Raw genomic sequence first — 19,416 nt, forward strand, 5'->3', positions numbered from 1 at the left:
ATGATGTCCTTTCTCTTTCTCTCGTTCTATCCCCTCACTCCAGCTGGAATAGCAGAACGCCACCACCTCTGAGTCTGCTTCTGCATAGGTTTCTTCCTTTTAAAAGGGAGTTTTTTTTCATGGGTTTTCGCTGTAAAAGTGTCTAGAAATGACCATGCTGTAATTTGCACTTTATAATTAAAGATGAATTGAATTGAATTGAACAACACACTAAACATAAACAATGAAGAATTGAGATTGTTATTACGGTGACTGTCAACTCTAAAACTACCAAGTGCAGCAGAATATGGTTTGGGACCAGCACCAGGACCAGGTCCAAGTTCAGGAGAATGCTGACTTAAAAAAAAAACTTGTGTTTTCGTTGGCTCTGAGTTGGGATGGGTTCTGAATTCTGTACTTTTATAGGTACCAACTGAATTCCATCAATATCATGAGTACCGATTCACGTAAAATCAAATGGTACCATGTTTTGGTACCTGAACACATCCTTGTGACTGTGAGGGACTGGGAGAGTTGGGAATTTTTCATACCGGACTTAAATTCAGCATTGCAAGCACCAGAGCATTACAGAGTCAGTAGCTAGCAGGTCAACAAAGCAAGTGTGACTAGAAAGTGCTCGAAAGCAAGGCTCCACTTTCAGGAATACAATGCAGATTACGCTCGCTGTGGCGGGAATAATCTCAGGAATTGCCTTGATTTTTCTCAAGGCTGAGGAGCGCACTATTTTTCATAGCGTCAGATCTATGGCTTCAACTCCTGCATTCGACACCATTAGCACGCTAGCATCCGTTAGGAACTCATCTGCAGCCAGCACCGAATTAACATTATTACCACAAAAACACACAAAAGTAATGGAAAGTGGTATGATTGAATACCGGTACAGATTCCCAGGTACCAGGTTTTGGTACCGTATCGGTTCAAATGTGAACAGTACCCATCCCTCCCTCTGAAGTACGCTGGTGTCGGAACAGAAACACAAAACGTAACAGTTTTCAGTTTTCACCTGAAAACACGTAAACAGAGCAAGACGAAAGACGGAACATTAAGACCTGAGCTGAGACATCGGGTTGTCAGTTCTAAAGCTGGTTACCTTCATTAGCAACAGCAGGGAGATCACTTCATTTAGCGCTAAAGCTAGCTGTTTAAAATAGCGTTAGCATCAAGGAGAACGTGTTAAAGCATGACGGCTGCAGATCTCACGTTAACAGAAATCACGTCAGTTCTAAAAGAAACGTCCGGTCTGTCTACATTTATCAGTCAAGTCATCTGGAGCATTTTCAGATTTAAAAAAAAAAAAAGTCACAGACCTAGGATGTGATTTGGGAACTATATCCACCATATTTTACATTACACTACATAACATTTAAATTAAGCTCGTCAGAAAACAAAAGTTCTTCAGTTTGTTGCAGTTCTTCTGAATGTGCTCAGACCGGACTTCAGTTTGAGCGTTCAGGTTTCTCTGACTGGTTCTGGGCATTCTGCTGTCTGTCCCGTTTGCCGAGTCTCGTCCTCGTGTTGGACAGTCTGGGTGTCCGGCCATACAGGAACCTTCCACATCGTGGCTGTTTCCATCAGCAGGGAAGAAAAGCTTTGAATAAAGAGAAGGAGGGTCTCACCGGGGGTCTGGGGGAGGTACGCTCCAATCAGCTTGGACCTCTTCTTCTCATAGCCCTTCTGTGTGATATCACCTGTCAGAGAGAGAGACACACTTTCAGTTTGGATATCAATAATCCACCGATTAATCTAATCCACGTATCTGTTTTCAAAACCCTCAGATTTAGGTTTGAACTTCTAAATAGGGTTCTGGTTCAGCAGGAATTCACCACATGATGAAACACCGAATCCACTCAGAGTCCATCCATCCATCCATCCATCCATCCAACCATCTGCTGTGATGCTGGTAGACTTTTTAATCTAGGACTGTTTCATCTCATTTAATTTTTTTTTTATCCATTGCAGGAAAAAAACAGAACTCTTTTAATGTTCGTTTCATGTTTCAGCAAATGTTCGCTTCATGTTAATTTAACTCCACGACAAGTAACAAAAAAAAAACAGATTCGGTAAAGTCTTCACAGCTTTGACTGTGATTTCTTTAGATGAAAAGACAGGATGCTGAGAAAAGGTTTCCCAAGACCGGATCTGTCCTGCAGCTCTCTGGCGCCCCCCAGAGGACACCCACTCCACACAGGTAGAACAGCAGTAATCTCAACATCAACATTGTGTCACGTGAGAACGAGATTCTACACGTCCTTCGATTGTGAAATCTGAAATTAGATGAGTTCATAAAAAAAATTGCCAGTTTATTCGACTGAAACACAGCGTGTATTGACTCAGACAGTCGGTATGTGTGTCCTGACTGAAAGGCGCCCCTGATGGTTGAATGAATGTATTGCAGTTATTGTCACAATTTCTCTCAGCTGATGAATTTCCTCTTGCGGGCCAGAGCGGGTGCTGCAGAAGCTTCTCCGACATTCACTACATTGTGTAGACTCGACGCCACAGTGGAACAAACTTCACTGACGACCAGAGAACCGGCCGGATCTTCTTTCAGCTTTAAACCAAACTCAGATCAATCAGGAGAATAAATGACGACAGTGAGCCGAGCCGAGACGTCACTGATGCTGCCAGGTCGAGTTCAGAGTCAGTTTCTGTAGTTTATGTTGGTTTATACAAATATCAACAATATCAGCAGTTACACTCTTTACTAGAGAGAGAGGCGGGGAGAGAGAGTGAGCCTTCATGACCATATAGAGTAGAGAGGAGCCAGAGAAGAGAGAGAGCAGAATAACAAACAACTGTGACCAAGAGACAGAGTCAGAGTAGAGACAGAAACGCCAAGGAGAAGTATGAACAGAAGAATAAAGGAGGAGAAGAGGAAGTAGTGACGGTACAGAAGAAGTTAGAGGAACGGATTGTGAAGGGTCGAGGGTGAGCGAGCAAGGAGTACCTAAAAAGGAAAGAGAGAGAAAGAGAGAGAGAGAGTGAAGCAGAGAGAGAGAGAGAGAGTGCAGTGAGAAGAAAGAGCAGTAGAGGAGAAAAAGAGTGTGTGGTCGGGGTGTGACGAGATCTGGGACGACATGATGATATTTCTGGTTTCAGTGAAAACCCGTCAGGTGGGCTCGGGGCAGGAGCCCGTCAGACTGGGAGGTATCCACACTTCTTACAGTGACCTGTGGGGGGCAGTAATGCACCTTTGACGTTGGTAGTCTGCCAGAAACTGACAGGAAGAAGGAGGAGGAAAGCATCACTTTTCAATGGTTTTCGTTCAGCATTCTGGGTCCGGAGGAAATAGTGAACGGGTGATACCGAGAGACAGACGGGAGACACGGGCCGGTGGCATGGCCATGAAATACCGACTGCTGCGCGGACTTTTTTTAGCAACCTCGGGAACTCTCACCTGACTGGCTCTGGAACCAGGAAGTGCAAGGGTCTAGCCCCGCCCACCAACGCTGCTCCAGCCAGGAACAACTCAACTTGAAAGAAATAAAACTAGTTCTGATTGTTTAAAGGGACGTTTCTTCGGTTACAACTGAAAGCTGGGTAAATGTCAGACCGACTGCAGCTTTGAAGGAACGTCCAGTCGCTTCTCTCGCTTCCTGTCCGTCTCAGAGTGGCGGGAAGAAGGAACCGCTGGCAGCAGTTCCACATCTGGACTGGTCCGAAACGTGAGTCCAGAGGAGCCAGCGTTCAGACAGCAGAACTGACTGAACGCTGTTCCACAAGAACCGATGTCGAGTGGAGAACGGACTGGTCGACAAGCAAGAACCAAGTTCAGAACAAACAAAACAGAGAAGAAAACCGAGTGATTGGTATCAGTGGAAAGAAAGAACAACACACATGAACACACAGCCGAGGCAAGAGGAAACGCCTGAGGACTCCCCCAGGGTCACACACACACACACACACACACAAAGCTGCAGTTGGAGCAGCAGGTGTTTACAGTTACAACGTGCTGACTCAGGACTGAAACCAACCTCCACACAGGTAGACACACACACACACACACACACACACACACACTGAGCCTTGCGTTGCAGGGTTTTGAGTTTCCTCTCGTCAGCAGGAAGCCAGCAGAGCGTTCCACTGATCCACAGAGGGCGGCGGGGCGACCCCGTCCCTCGGTTCCTCCCAGATCAAACCCTGCACGGCGTTCCCAGGAGTTGTTTCCTCTCCAGTCTCACGGCAGATGTCTTCTCTGAAGTGATTCACGGCCTTCACTTGCCGACGAGCACCATGAACACCAGGTCCACAGCCGGACTGGCCAGAAGACTCGGACCTCCGACAGGACGTCAGAGGGCCACATCAGACGGCGGGGGAACCCGTCCATTAACCCGTCGGGGTCAGAGTTCAGAACCTGAACCTGTCAGGTGCTGCTGGTCGGAGTCCCTCCACAGTGGACAGAGGAAGGAGAAGAGGTGAATCTGAGCCAGGATCAGGATCTGAGAGAGAAGCTGTAGAGCCAATCAGGAAAACCTGACATAATGTCTTCTGTTGACCGGCACTGAGGCGGAGACACAGAATCCTCCACGTGTCGTCCAGCTGGAGTCTCAGAGCAGCGTGAGGACGATAAAGATGAAGCAGTCTGCTGTAACTCTGCACTTCAAAGTCAGGAGGCATTTCTATCCGGCGTGACTCGATTCTTTCTTCTCCGGAGATCTGATCATTGCGTCCTGGAACTAACCTCGATGTTTCCCCTGTTCAGATCTCTGCAGACGTCATGTGACAGAGCGGAGCGGCGGGTCCAAACAGCCCTGGAGCTGAGCCGCGCTGGAACACAAACCAGAGAAGAAGAGCGGCGGAGGCTTCCAGCGCCTCCGTCCCCCAGCAGGAAGCCTCTCGCCTGACGCCCCGTCGTGGAAGACCTTCAGCCCTCAGAGAGGCCCTGCTGCTCAACGCTCCTGAAGGCTGACTGTGCCTCCCAGACAGAGACCTCTCACTCGCTCGGCGCCCGTCACAATCAAACAGCAGATCGCTGCTGTTCAGCATGGTTCCAAAAACACGGAACCACATTATGCAGCAGAGAGACGTAAAGCATGTGATGCAACTGACGAGGAGTGAAGGACATCTGCTGGAAACAGACTGGATGTGTGGAACAGAAAGCCCGTAGTGTCAAAGTATCATCAATAACTGAAGAAAGACCAGGAGAAGTTGACAAAAAATAAAAATAAATACAATGAAAACAAGCAGAACAATAGCTAGAAAATTCCACAGGAAATTTTACTTTGTGCCTGCCAACTGCCAGCTGCTGTAGATGGTAATCTGAGTGTGTGTGTGTGTGCGCACGTGAAAAAAAAATTTGGTTTTTATTTTCCACTGTGAGCATCAGAAACTTTTCATGGAATGATACTGAAATTTTAATGGCTGAAAATGTCTGAAATTCTCACCGCACTTTAAAGATTACAGTTTAAATTTGGTAGAAGACGTTGAAATGAGATTTTCACATCTGAATGGAGATCAAAAATGGCAACGTCTTGATATTTTAATAACTTCTTCTTGTCAAAGTACGGCGAGACACGATGGACTTGTTCAGGCATTACCGTATTGGCCCGACTTTAGGACGACTCTGATTATAAGACGAACCCTATTTTTCAAATGTCATTTTGTGAAAATAAAAATATGTTGAAGACTACAGGGTTACTCATAAAACAACTTTTTATAGTACAATTATTCCAGGAAAACTCACAACAGAGATAACATTTCATGCGATTAAAGATCAAGAAATATTACTGCAGTATTAAATAAAAAACTATATTCACGTTCTGAAAATCTGAGGCTCTGACTCAGTGAACGTTGGCATCGAAACTTCACTGTGACGCTCAGTTTGCTTCCCGGTCACCGGTACTGTGGCTCCATCTAGTGGCGCAGATGTGTAACGACAATCTAGTCCTCCATTATAGTACGACCCCATTTTTGAGAATAAAATTCCTGGAATAAAATATCGTCCTATAGTCAGGCCAATACGGTCATTTTTTTCATTATTTTCAGTCGGCTCTCATCCGCTTATATGGGGAAAGAATTGCTGGTTTTTGGGAATTTTCTTGGAAAGCTGAGAAAAGTCATGGCACACTATTCCAGAATTTTCTGCTCATTTTGATGTGGTTTCTGTGGGGCTACTCCAAACAGCACAGGATGAGTTCATGGCAAAGTTTTTGCTTCAGAAGAAAAAAGTTTTTAATTTAGGTTTTTTTTAAATAAGAACAGCAGCTGGGAACTGGCCAGTGGCAGAAACTCATTTTTAAAAGTATTTCGACGGCAGTTTCTTATATGTTGGGCAATTTAAATACATCTGAATATGCACAGCTGGCATATTGATTATTTCCCGTCTGTCGTTTGCCAACATGTGTTTGTTGTGCACACTGCGGCGTCTGATGTTTCATCCAAACCTGACATCAACACACAGTGTGAAACACAGAGAACCGCCTGACCTCACAAACCGTCTCTCGACCAGCGCCTCAACCACAACGTCAACCGGCGCGCGGTGAGCCAATGCAACCGACAAAACACACTTCACAGGCACCAAGAGCCAAAAAATTAAAGCGCCCGTGGAAGTGGCGTCAGCGTCGGCGGTGGTGGAGTGAAACGCTGCGCTCTGAGCTTTCAGCTTCGGCGTCACAGGCTGAAAAGTTTGGACGCAGCCAGTAAAAACCGGAGCTCATCTCCTCTGAACTGAAGCATGAGGCGAGTCTGGCAGTCAGACAGATGTTAGACTGGACGCTCCCAGATGTGCACATCTGCCCTTGCATGAGGTGAAGGAAAAAGAGTGGCTGCGCTAATAAAATAAAAATAACTGAGCTCTGAGAAACAGCAGATTCCGCAGGAGGAGCGAGGCAACGGAAAAATCTAGTTACGGCAGAAAAAGATGAATTTTAACAAACATTGATCAAGATCAGGACTAAAGATCTACCAGGAGTGGCGAGGAGAGGAGAGGAGGAGGAGGAGGAGGAGGAGGAAGTGGTGTTTTGGGCTGCAGCTGACTGATCAGCTGACTCATCTCGAAAAACAGTGTAAACTAAAAAAAAGATTCGTGATTATTCTGAGTTTACTCCAAAAAAGTGATATGTCTCTGCCGCATCGCCCACCTCCACCCCTCCATCCACCCCTCCATCCACCCAGCTGCAGCAGCACCTGCTCACTGAGCTCCACGGAGCTCCGGTGTGAATCCGGCTGCAGGTTTCTCTCACCGCAGCTCTCGGTTCAGGATTAAATCTGTTTAGCTTTTAAAAAAAATGACCAAACACACAATCACAGTTTGGGAGGATTTTAGTGCTCCAACTGAGCAGGAATAATCTAAATCTCTGCAGATTATTTCATGTAAACACACACACACACACACACACACACACACACACACACACACACACACACACACGCAGTGTGTATGAACGCCTCTTCACACCCCGATGGCCTCTCTTGAACGCTCGTGGGAAATCAAACATCTCGAGCCAGAAGTCGCGCCGGGACCGGCGCCACACTGACCGCTGCCAAATGGCATTGTGGGTAGTAACAGGAGCCATGACGGGTGGGTCGGGAGCGTCTGCTCTCCGGAGTGAGACATTAAGCCAACGCTCTCCTGGCGTTTGAGGAAGAGCAGGAATGCTGGGATGTTCGGGAATAATTCACACTTCCTGGTTGACCTGATGTGGAACCTCACCAAGGCTTTCTGGACGGCCATTTTTAAAAGTCAAGTCTGTGGATACCGACAGAGTTTGAGGATTTCTTTAGAAAGCTGCAGCAGCTCTCAGCAGACGGACGGAGAGGAAATACCAAGGTGTTCTGCTGAAGCGATGTGGCTCTCATCTGAGCGCAGCGTCGTTAATTCACTGGACGTTTCAGCAGGAGAACACGTTGATCGGCTGATGGACCCATCACAGCCAGACGGGGACGACACAGGACTGTCTTCACCGCGACCTCTGGTGAACTCTGCTCCCTCCGCTCAGCCAGACTGAACAGGACCACAGAGGAAAACGCCTGGGACCAGTCCTGCAGAGCCGGAGGAGCTTCAGGGAAGCAGCAGATCCAAACTGTTCTTTCCAGAGACTCGGTGTGGAGTCATCAGCTGTCTGGACGCCGTCCTGACCCGTCCTCAGGGAGGGACACGCTTCAGGAGCAGCTGAAGACGAAGACCTGGACTGATCCAGAATAAAACCGCTGAGCCTGACCAGATCAAACAACTGAAGCATCATTCTCCCTTCATTTAAAGTTCTACAGTCCAGCACATCCACCTGCCGACTCCATCCAGACCGCCTCCATGGAGAACCAGAACCCAGAGCAGGTCTGAGGGCGCAGCCGGCTTCACCGATTCATTCAACACCGCTCCAGGAGCTGATGGTTCGAGTGTGTGAAGCTCACACACAGATCTATAATCACCATCCGATTTAAAATACACAGAACCACCACCATCAACCAGGGGAAGAGAGACCCAGAGAGGAAAAGGTGAGAGGAAAACGAAAAAGAATAAAAAAGACATAAAAGAGGGAAGAAGAGGAGGAGGAGGAAGAAGAGGAAGAGGAGGGGGAAGAGGAGGAAGAGGAGGGGGAAGAGGGGGAAGAGGAGGAAGAGGAGGGGGAAGAGGAGGGGGAAGAAGAGGAAGAGGAGGGGGAAGAGGGGGAAGAGGAGGAAGAGGAGGAAGAGGAGGGGGAAGAGGAGCTCGGATTTCATTACATTCTCTACATGAGTAAAATGCCTGAGAGGCTCCTGTACCCTGCTCCGACTCTCCCTGAGTGTGTGAGTGTGTGAGTGTGTGTGTGTGAGTGTGTGTGTGTGTGTGTGTGTGTGTGGTGTGTGTGTGTGTGTGTGTGTGTGTGTGTGTGTGTGTGTGTGTGTGTGTGTGTGTGTGTGTGTGTTTAACCCATTTCCTTTTCTGTCTCATACAGTGGAGGAAAAAAAAGTGGTGTGGTGGAAAATTTGAGGTTTAAAATGATTTTAGCCACAAGGCTGCAGGAGACACAGGAGACAAGAGGAGGACAGGAGGAGGACAGGAGGACGACAGGAGGAGAGACAGGAGGAGAGACAGGAGGAGGACAGCAGGAGGACAGGAGGAGAGACAGGAGGAGGACAGCAGGAGGACAGGAGGAGAGACAGGAGGAGGACAGGAGGAGGACAGCAGGAGGACAGGAGGAGAGACAGGAGGAGGACAGGAGGAGGACAGGACAGTCACAGGTCTGTGATGTTTCACTTCTTTCAGTTTCTTTTTCAGTGTTTTTTTAAGGTTCTTGCTGGACTTGACATTGTCCTCCTCTCCTGTCCAGGTGGAGTCTGAGCTCAGCAGGACTCCAGAGAGGAGTGTGCTGCTCAACATTACCCAGAATGCCACGGGGAAACGGACTACGTTGTTCCACACACACACACACACACACACACACACACACACACACACACACACACACACACACACACACACACACACACACACACACACACACACACACACACACACACACACACACACACACACACACACACACACACACACACACACACACACACACAGATGTTTTGGCGTCCTGCGGTTCAGACTGTAACAACAGCATCAAATTAAAAGCTATTTTCGATCTGCTCCACGTTTTTACGAGGGTTTCAGGGTGGAGCGCCGTGGTGATGGAGGCAGGCGGAGTCCCCGGTGTGGGGAGGCTGCAGAAACTCTCCGGCCGAACACGCCGGCTAAACACGCTCACATATTGATCCTCAATACGCTCTCCGCCCGGAGCGCTCGGCTCCCAGATGATCCTCAAGAATGAATCGATTTTTTTCAGGAGAACTGAAAACAGCTGAGACGAGGGCCGACTGGATCGGGACGCCACTCTGCAGCTCCGTCAGTCACTGTCTGCTCACTTCATTCCTATGAGAGCCGGGAGGTTGGCGTATTTTATTCTGAAGGCTGATTGACCAACTGGATCCAGTTCCGGTCAAAGCCAGTCTGTCACCAGGCGGCCGGCTGGCCGATCCGTCCTCCCTCTGCCTCTGTTTGAACTGGTACTTTCAGGATTTGAACCGACAACCTCTCTCGGAGAGACACAGCGAACTGAATCCGAGGCAGGAAGACCACCAGGGAAAATGTCCTGACCCGCGCTGGAGCGCTAAGAAGAAGGAAAGCAACAATGCAATGATTCAACAACAAGATGACACAACAAAGCAACAATGCAACGATGCAATAACCCAACAACGCAACAACAAGATGATGCAATAGAACAACATGAAACGATGCAACGATGTAACAAAGCAACAACGCAACAATAAAATGGCACAACCACAATGCAACAACAAGACGACGCAACAATGCAACGATGCAACAAAGCAATGACCCAGTGCCAGGTGGAACAGAACCAGAACCAGCGAGGGGTGGAGCAGAACCACAATCGGACGGCCGCTAGGAAATCAGTTCACAAGCCGGGATTTGAACTGCCAACCCTGAAATCAGATCGATGAACGCTCTCCAACTCAGACTGAACGAAGGTGGAGGACAGAAGAGAAAAGACACTGACAGAGAACAGGAAGCAGAAAGAAGGAGTCAGAGCACGTCACCTCACATCAGGGGAAACCAGAGAGCGTCGGAACGTTGAAGAACCCTCCGTTCTCCCAGCGGGAAAACAGGACTGTGAACCAAACACTGGAGAACACCTGGAATCAGCAGGTGAAGTGAGGACTGGACAGTGGCAGAGCGGGAGGCTCTCAGAGGAAGAACTCGGACCAGGAGCTCAGTTCAGCTTCTCGGTTCCTTCAATGACTCGATGAGAACGTCTGGGACTCGACCAGCACTGCCAGAGTTCCACATGAGTCCTACGCCATCAGGACGCCATCAGAACGCCATCCAGTGAGCCTTTCTGCAGAGCCAGACTCAGAGAGACGCTCTGCTGCTCTGGTTGTGTTCCAGTCATAGAGGACAGACAGACGTCGATCCACTTGCTGCAGACATGATTCATAGAACCAGTCAGGACAGGCCAGCGGTCCACGGCAGGACAAACGGAGACATTCAGCCTCACATCCACTGTGCCACAGCATAGGAATCAAACACTAGTTCTGGGACCGGAGCAGGGAACTGGAGAACTCCAGGAAAACCCACGCAAGCTGATGTTCAGTCTCTCTGAACGCCGAGGTCGATTTATCCCCGAAACGGTCTGATATCCACAGGTTCCTGTACAGTAGAGGTTCTCAAACTGGGCTCCCCCGACCCCCACCAATAAACAAACATACTCAACTACATACTTCACTTATGGATCAATAGAAACTGTAACATTATTGTTGCATATCACATAAATTGATATATTCTCCTCCTGAGTCAGTCCCCTCTCCCTGGATGGACTCGCATCGCACAGCTCCTGCCGCTGCTCAGCTTTCTCCCTGGAGACTATGGAAGCACATTTCAATTAACGCTCTTAAAGAATAAACCAGCGAAGCTTAGAAGACACGACGACAGTTATGAGCCTTATGAGGGTGTTCTGCTTGATTATTGTCTTTTCACAAAAAGTTCGCTATCTTCTGTTCCAGTCAAGGTGCCTAGCTAAACCATTAGCCCAGCTAAACCGTTAGTCCAGTTAAGCTGGTAGCCTAGCTGAACTGACGTCTAGCCTAGCTCATCTGTCTGGAAGTGCGGCCGCGGCCCGTTCTTGCCCAGACACGGCGGCGTGCCGGCTGCAGACAGGAGGCCACAGGTGACGGCCTTATCACCAGGGGAAGATGCTTCTTTCAACAGGAAGCCGCGGCGCCTCTCCGGGCTGCTGGCACGCCGTCACGCCGGGCACCATGAGCGTTTCAGCGGCGGAGGAAACCGAGATAGAAGAGGACGGAACCAGAATCTGAAAGGGAACCACCAGCGGGACCGTTCCAGCGAACCGGCGCTCTTCCTGCTCTTGTTGATCCTTTCAAGAGGGAAGCCAGCGGCGGCGCCGTAGCCGAGCGCCTCAACACGCTCGACGCTGTTTATTCACAGTGCTGACAGAACGGAGATCCACGTCTACACCGGAAGTCTGAGTGACGTTCCCCGTTTCAACACCGACAAGCACACCGAGTCATCCGGGTGTGGCTGAGATGAGTCTGAAAGCTGAAGGAAGAAGTCCCAACCAATCTGTCAACAGCAGAACCAACAGCAGAACGGAGAACACACGCAGGACCAACAGCATGATTAGAGTGAATTCTATGAAAGTGACCGAACACGACAGAGACCTCCACCTGCAGAGTGGAGACGGTAACAGAGAAGCTGCACTCATGGAATGAGGTGGCAGCTGAAACAAGTCAGGATCACACACACACACACACACACACGCACACTTTATCGGCGTCTGTCAGTTTGTGAACGTGTGAAGTGAGGAGAGTGTGCGGGGCTGACGGTCCTGCGTGTCCTCCGGAGTCGGAGCGTTTACCGAGCAGCTGGCGTCGTTATCTGCCTGATAGCGGAGGCTGAGATCCATCCTGACGTTGGAACACAGCTCAGCAGGCATTTTCCAAAGCAGTCCAACACTGACAGAAGTCCTCCGTCAATAATGACGAATCACATGAACTGCAGAGAAAAACTACTGAATGAATGAAAAACGCCGCTCTGCCTAACAAGAAATACAGAACCGACGTGTTCTGATGAAAAACTTCATTTTCTACAATGAAGCTTCATCACCTGCAGGAGAACAACTAACTCACTCAGTAACCGAAACAGGATGGATTTAGTTCCCTGCCTATTATGACATTCATCATATTGATATTTTTTCACACCCTAACAGCTACAATACAATTCCTCAAAGCCCTACACTGGATTTACAATCGTATAATTCAGCAAAACACACAGAATACATTTCAAAATGTGGTGTAAAATTGAGTGATTTAACTATATAACTGATAATTTGACTAATAAATCAGGAGCTGACTGATTTATACATCACTTGGTGAAATTAGATGCTGAAGCTGGAATCGATCTGTCTCCAGCGTTTCTATCAATAAAGCAGTTATTTCATTATCAAACACATAAATACCTTGAAGGAAACGCTGTAAATCCAGAACCGAGCCTCAAAAGCAACACACCGTTAAAGAAAGCACCGCCGGCTCGCCGCCTCTCCCTCCTCCACTGACCTCCAGACGGTCTCCGCCGGGCGTCTGGCCTCTGTCTCACACACACACACACACACACACACACACCGTGACCAGGAAGCCTCCACCATTCAGCTGTATGAATCAGAGCTGCTGCATTATTGAAACCTGGCACAGTTTCCCCGCTGATCCAGATCTGTCACTTCACCTCACACCGGGCCGGGGCTGACAGGGCCCGTCTGGCAGGACACACACACACATGCACGCTCACTCACACGCACACACACACACACACACACACACACTCCGAGTGTGTCTCCTGCTGTACAGCCACTGGGTGCAGATCAGGAGCCTCTTCTCTGCATGGAACCTACGCGTAAGTGCACGTGCACATGCACGCGCGTGTATACACACACGCACACGTTAATGAAGCGTTTCATGGTCGGACTCCTCAATCAGCTCATGTGTTTGATTTAACCAATCACACATCAGAGCCTGACTATGACTCCACCCAAGTCCAACCAACTTCAACCAGCCGCAAACTACCGTCACAAACCACAAGAGGACTTTAAACACGGAACATTTTATTTAACATACAAGACAAAGTGGGTAAAAGAAGAACACGCACACACACACGCACACACACACACACGCACACACGTCTATGAACACCTCTGTGGCTCCTCCCTCACACCGGCAGCTCAAGGTCACACCAATCAAACACACTTTCCCTGCAGCTTTGACACGTTCACGGTTTCCATGGACGGTAGAAAAGACTGGATCTGACCTTTGACCTCTGAGGTGTGGGGAAACGTGCGGCTGAGTCGGGGTTAGCGGAGGATAGTGAAGTGGAGGATCTCAGTCGCTCCTGAAGCTGCTTCTGCGGCGTTTCCTGTGTTTAGCTTGGCTCAGGTCTCCCCGCTCGCTCCTTCTCCTTCATTTCCTCTGGCATTCCTTCCTCTCCTATTTTCGTCCCATTTCACCGGGCTCCGCCGGCTCTTCCCTCGCCGCCGTCCTCTGCGCGGCGCGGCGCGGCGCCTGGAGCTGCCCTCCGTCGCGTCCCGGCGCTCCGGTGTGTGTTGTGGCCATGTATGGGCAGCGGGATCTCCGTCGGGGAGTTGAGGCGGGATGAAGGCCTGCTCATTCTCTCGCACAGAACGCGCGGCTTCACACCTGAACACACACATCGGGTGGGGAGGATCCGCCGCCACGCCGACGGGTCGACGAAACGCAGGAAGCCTTCCAACTCCTCACTGCCAGACGGGCTGGAGTCAGAGTCGAGAAGCTTTTTCAGAAGTTCACTCAAACATAAACACCAACTGAAACTGCAGGCTCCACCAAGACCGTTCCCATCACTCTGAGCGTCTGCCGCAGCCAGGATGTGAACCGTTACCATGGAAACGAGCTCGTTCCCACCACACTGTTTCACTGTTTACATGTCACGTCACAAAGCAATGGAGCCGTTAGCGAGAGTCAACGGCGCTCCAGACCGACCGACCTGACCCGAGTCCGTGGAACGCTCAAACCCCGGACTGAAGCAGCGGAGGAGCGGCCAGGAGGCGCCGGGACCTGGAGGACCTGGACCTGGAGGACCTGGACCTGGACCTGGAGGTCCAGACACCTCCAACTGGGCTCCAGTCCCGCAGCAGCGGTAATCAAGCAGAGTGTCTCTGGCTGCTCGGCCCTCGCTCAGCCCTGCTGACTCCCACCGAGCCTGAACACTCTTCATCACGGTCTGAGTGAAAAACAATCAATAGCGGCAAGCGAAGCGGTCCAGTCTGCACGGCCTCCGTCCAACCGATCAATCACAGGAGAGGGGAGATCCACAGCAGACCTGCAGCCACCGGGTTTTCTGATGACTCCAGAGAGACGAGACGTCCAGCGTCTGAGAACCCGATGCTGAGTGAATCAGCTGCAGCGGAGAGGGCCTCATAAATCTTTATCAGGAGTGGAAAAAAAGAAAAAGAAACAGAACTTCAGGCAGTTCCTCCAGAGTCTCCGTGTAAAAGTACGTCAGATGCTGAAGCAGAGGGAGGCTGATCCTGCTCCTGGTGGAGGCCGGACGAGCTGCTCACTGAAGAACACGCAAACTCCACACAGAGATTAAAGCTGGTTTTAAAATAATGAGTTGGTGAATTCTGATCCAGAGGATCCGTTCTGAGAGGTTCTGATGAGTCGGATCGCGCTGCTGGACGCTCCCGATAGAACCCGGAGAGCCTCACCACACGTCATCCGTCAGCTACGTCAGCAGCGGGGAACACTCCAGCTTTTTGTTTAAATTCTTTTCAGATGGGCGCTGTGTGTGTGTGTGTGTGTGTGTGTGTGTCCCAGATGTCTTCCTCATGGCTGACTCTGTTCTCCGAGAGCAGCAGCAGCAGCAGCTCACAGCGTTCCGTGACGTTACACAACACGAAAGCGGAGAACGGGCCGAGGGCGGCCGGCCCACGTCGGTCTGGGAGAAGAGAACGGTTCCTGAAACTCTACAGAACACCTGGAACCAGAGAGAGATCCACAGAGAGCGCACTGCCGCCAAGCAGAGGACCGGGGGAACGCGCCAGAACATTCCACATGGGACAGATCACAGAAGAACAGAGAGAAACATCCGTCCTGCACGGTTCTGCAGAGTCCAGGAGAAAAGCCGTTCATCTCAGCGCTGAAGAGCAAAGATCTCTTTTGTTTCACATTAACGTTTAAAAAGTGATCGATACGCCATCAGAACCAACACTCGGATCAGAAAAGACACGTTCAGAGACGAGAGAAGAAAGTTCAAACCAGGTGAAAGATGAGCTGGAGTCCCAAAGGTTAACACACACACACACACACACACACACACACACACACACACACACACACACACACACACACACGGATTTCTAAAGTGCTGAGGTTAGGTGTGTGTGTGTGTGTGTGTGTGTGTGTGTGTGTGTGTGTGTGTGTGTGTGTGTGTGGATACCAGCCATGCCTCGGCCATGTGGGATTACTGTGTCACCCTCACACGTCTATTTAAAGAACACCGTTTAGCCTGTGCGTGAGCGCATGCATGCGCGTGCACGTCTAAAAGACTCAGCTTCGTCTAATTTAACATTTTCATCCTCATCCTCAGATCACACACGCACGCACGCACACACACACACACTAACACTAAAAGCGGTTCCACAGGTTGCCAGGTTGGGAGACTTTCAGAGAGTTTCAGTCCAGGCTGGTCACACACGTGCACGACCGACGTTGCACGTGCGTCTCGTGCGCGTATGACCGGCGTCTGGCGAGCATGTCGCCGCACGCACACGGCCAGCGGTCCGTGGCGCTCGGCCAGCAACGCCGTGGTTAAAATACGGAATGTTGTGCTGCTTCTTTGGCAACCGGGTTGTTCTTTCAAAATAAGAGTCCTGGGAAAGAACAAAGCTTAACTAAGACATTGTCGATGGAGACGACAGATTGTTTAAAGTGTGTGTGTGTGTGTGCGTGTGCATATGTGTGTGCGTGTGTGTGACTCTGCAGAGCAGCTGAAAATGTGCGTGCATATCATCATTCAGTTTTTTTCCTTGACTGACTCTGTCCCCAACCAGCAACTGCAATGTCACTACACACACACACACACACACACACACACACACACACACACACACACACACACACACACACACACACACACACACACAGCTATGTGATCTGCTTCACCTCTGCATTTCTGCTGCAAAGTCAGTCAGACAGTGAGAACTGGAGACCTGGAGCAGAACGAGTGACTGAAAGAAGGACGAGTGGAACATGAAGAACGTCCAGAGAACCGCAGCGGAGCGAGAGCATTTTTTAAAAAAAATGAGAATCTGATCATAAAAATTTGATAAAAGCCTAAATCCTGTGGTTGCTGAAGTGATGTGGAACAACAGAAACTAGTGAGGAGGAGTGAGGAAGATTATGACCGAACTGAATGAAAGCTGTCTGAGTTAATTGCATTAATCATGATTAATCGACGTAGAGTTGTCATAAGATGAATTTTGTTAAAACTGCAAAAAATGGAAGAATTTGTGTTTGATTTTCTTTCAGTTTGTAAAGTGTATTTGACGTAGACATTGTGTTAAGTTGGTATATTTATTTTTATTTATTTATCTGGGTGTCTGCCCTCGTGAGCCTGACCTGCAGCTGAATCCACCACCAGGAGCGACGGAGCTGCTTCCTCCGTCCTCTGCTGGGGAACTCCACCTCCAGCGTTTTCTATCCAGAGCTGAGTCAGACTGATGAATGCGGCGGGAAGGGCAGGTGTAGGGGGAATTGAACCGGTGACCCTCCTCCATCCCGTCGTCACAAACCAGGCAGGAGTGTGACTGACTGAACACCGACAGGAACAGGAACACCGGCTGTCTTCTGAGGAGGACTGAGAGGGAAACACCGGCAGGAAGGCGTCACCCCGAGCAGACTGATCCTCTGCTCCACAGGAAGCCGTCAGCTGTCAAACAGGAAGTATCGGTGCAGCAGAATGAAGACCAGAGCCTGTTTTCTCTGCCCTGCATTGTGGAACCGAACCTGCTCTCAACGGAAACTACAAAATAAAAGACAGATTTCATGAAATCTGGTCTCTGTGGAGAAAGAAGAGTCAATATCAGGGCGGAAAAAAACCTTCCTGACACGACCGGACGCCATGCGTCAACGTCAAGAGCAGGGCGGCGAGAGAGGTGGAGCAACGGCCAGAGATTCTTCAACGTTCATGAGAAGAAAGACTGGAAATGAGGTTCTAATGAAATATCAGGAGGACAAGGATGGTTGGTACAACAGCGGGAACTCAACCAGCAACTCAACCGGCTCAACCACAGAGACCTGCTGATTAAACCTCCACCTTTTACTTGATTTCCTCCGTCAGACAGGAGCCTTCCAGGTCGTAGGTCAAGTGTCTCTCCGGAATGTTCTAGAACCTTCCGGCACTTCACATATTTAATGCCACTGGAACGTCTCTCACACAGAAAGCAGAAAAACAGAACCGTGGTTCTTCTGGACGAACCAGTAGTTTCCATTCAATCTGTCAAGAACAGAGAAACTTTACAGAACAGCAGCCGAGAACCCAGAGAGTGAGAACCTCGGTTCCCCATCAGCTCAACAGTCGGTCCTTCTGTAAACAGAGTGTGAAAAAAGCTCCAGCAGCAGAGAGGAGAGTCAGTGTGTCAGAGGTCAGAGGTCACAACGTCTGGAGAGCAAGTCTATGTTTACTGACCTAAAAAAAGACGAAAGTACAGAGGAGTCCAGTCTCACACACACACACACACACACACACACACACACACACACACACTGGAGTGAAGAACGGTGAAGTTCTTCTCTGGATGAGTCAGCAAGTTCTCCACAGAACCGTGGATCAGGTGAAGAGGTCAAATCAGACTGCAGAACTCTCACTTCTCACTCGAACAGCCCAGACTGAGGAGGAGGGACGGCTCCACTGCCGCCGCTGGTCCACAACCACCTGATCAACGATCAATACTGTTCAGTTCAGACGAACCCGACTGAGCTGAGACTCCTCACGTTCTCAGAGAACCAGCCCAGTTATCTAGAACCCAAAGTCGTCTGCGTCAGTCGTCGTATTGATCGATTCTCCTGACAGGTTCCGTCTTCACCTGGTTGTCATGACAACCAGACGTCTGGCCGGCTGTGCTCAGGACACCCCGGGTCTGTTCCTCGTTCCCAGGTTCCGGTTCTACCGCTGAACGCAGAGCGTTTCCCTCAGAGTGAAGCGAGCGGCGGACCGACCGCACCACCGAGGCCAGGAGAGAGGAGAGCGCTTCCATGTTCCCCCTGAGCAGCTGCTGATCTTCACAAGACGTTACGCTGCAGTCAAAAAATCAGACACTTCTGGTTTACTCTATATGGCGAGGGAACACCGAGTCCCCACACACACACACACACACACACACACACACACATACACACACACAACACCTGGACAAACACATTCAACTCGAATCAATACACTGAGAAACACAAACAGCGTCCTACTTCCATTAAAGGGGCTGTATCCTGCTTTTTTAGCTAGTCCAAACCCTAGAAATGGCATTAACATGGTAATAGTTTATTTTTGGCGCTAAGGAAAAGTCATTTTGTGTGAAATAAAAGATTTTCTGGGGCTAATTCTGAAACCCGGAAGAGAAAACGCTCCGTTTCACTGAAAATCCCGCCTCTCCCCCTGTGGACTTTGACTGACAGCGTACTTCAACCAATCAGCGCTTCAAAACAAATACGCTAGCTAGCTTTAGCTCTTTAGCTCTAGCTTCTCCACACGCAAAAACGTCTTTTCCTGTGAGAAACTCACCGAGCGCAGACCCTTCAGACCCTTCAGACCCTTCAGACTCTTCAGACTCTTCAGACTCTTGCTCTTGCTTGACTGTTGTTTTCAGACGATGGTCAAAGTTTATCCTCGAAATC

At 49.6% G+C, this 19,416-nt stretch overlaps 1 protein-coding gene across 6 annotated transcripts in view; it reads right to left on the minus strand.

The window, feature by feature from the left end:
• The window catches only part of LOC115404961 (disco-interacting protein 2 homolog C), a 77,703-nt gene that overhangs the window by 45,791 nt on the left and 12,496 nt on the right, over nt 1-19,416 (minus strand). For 5 of the 6 annotated variants that reach the window (XM_030114323.1, XM_030114326.1, XM_030114324.1 and 2 more), the window contains exon 2: nt 1,617-1,688. In XM_030114323.1, the coding sequence (XP_029970183.1) occupies nt 1,617-1,688 (72 nt within the window). Of the gene's footprint in view, nt 1-1,616; nt 1,689-13,798; nt 13,840-19,416 lie in introns of those variants that run through there. The other variant, XM_030114327.1, reaches the window with a different exon arrangement.

This window comes from Salarias fasciatus, chromosome 18 (genome assembly GCF_902148845.1).
Source record: "Salarias fasciatus chromosome 18, fSalaFa1.1, whole genome shotgun sequence".
NCBI classification, from domain to species: domain Eukaryota; kingdom Metazoa; phylum Chordata; class Actinopteri; order Blenniiformes; family Blenniidae; genus Salarias; species Salarias fasciatus.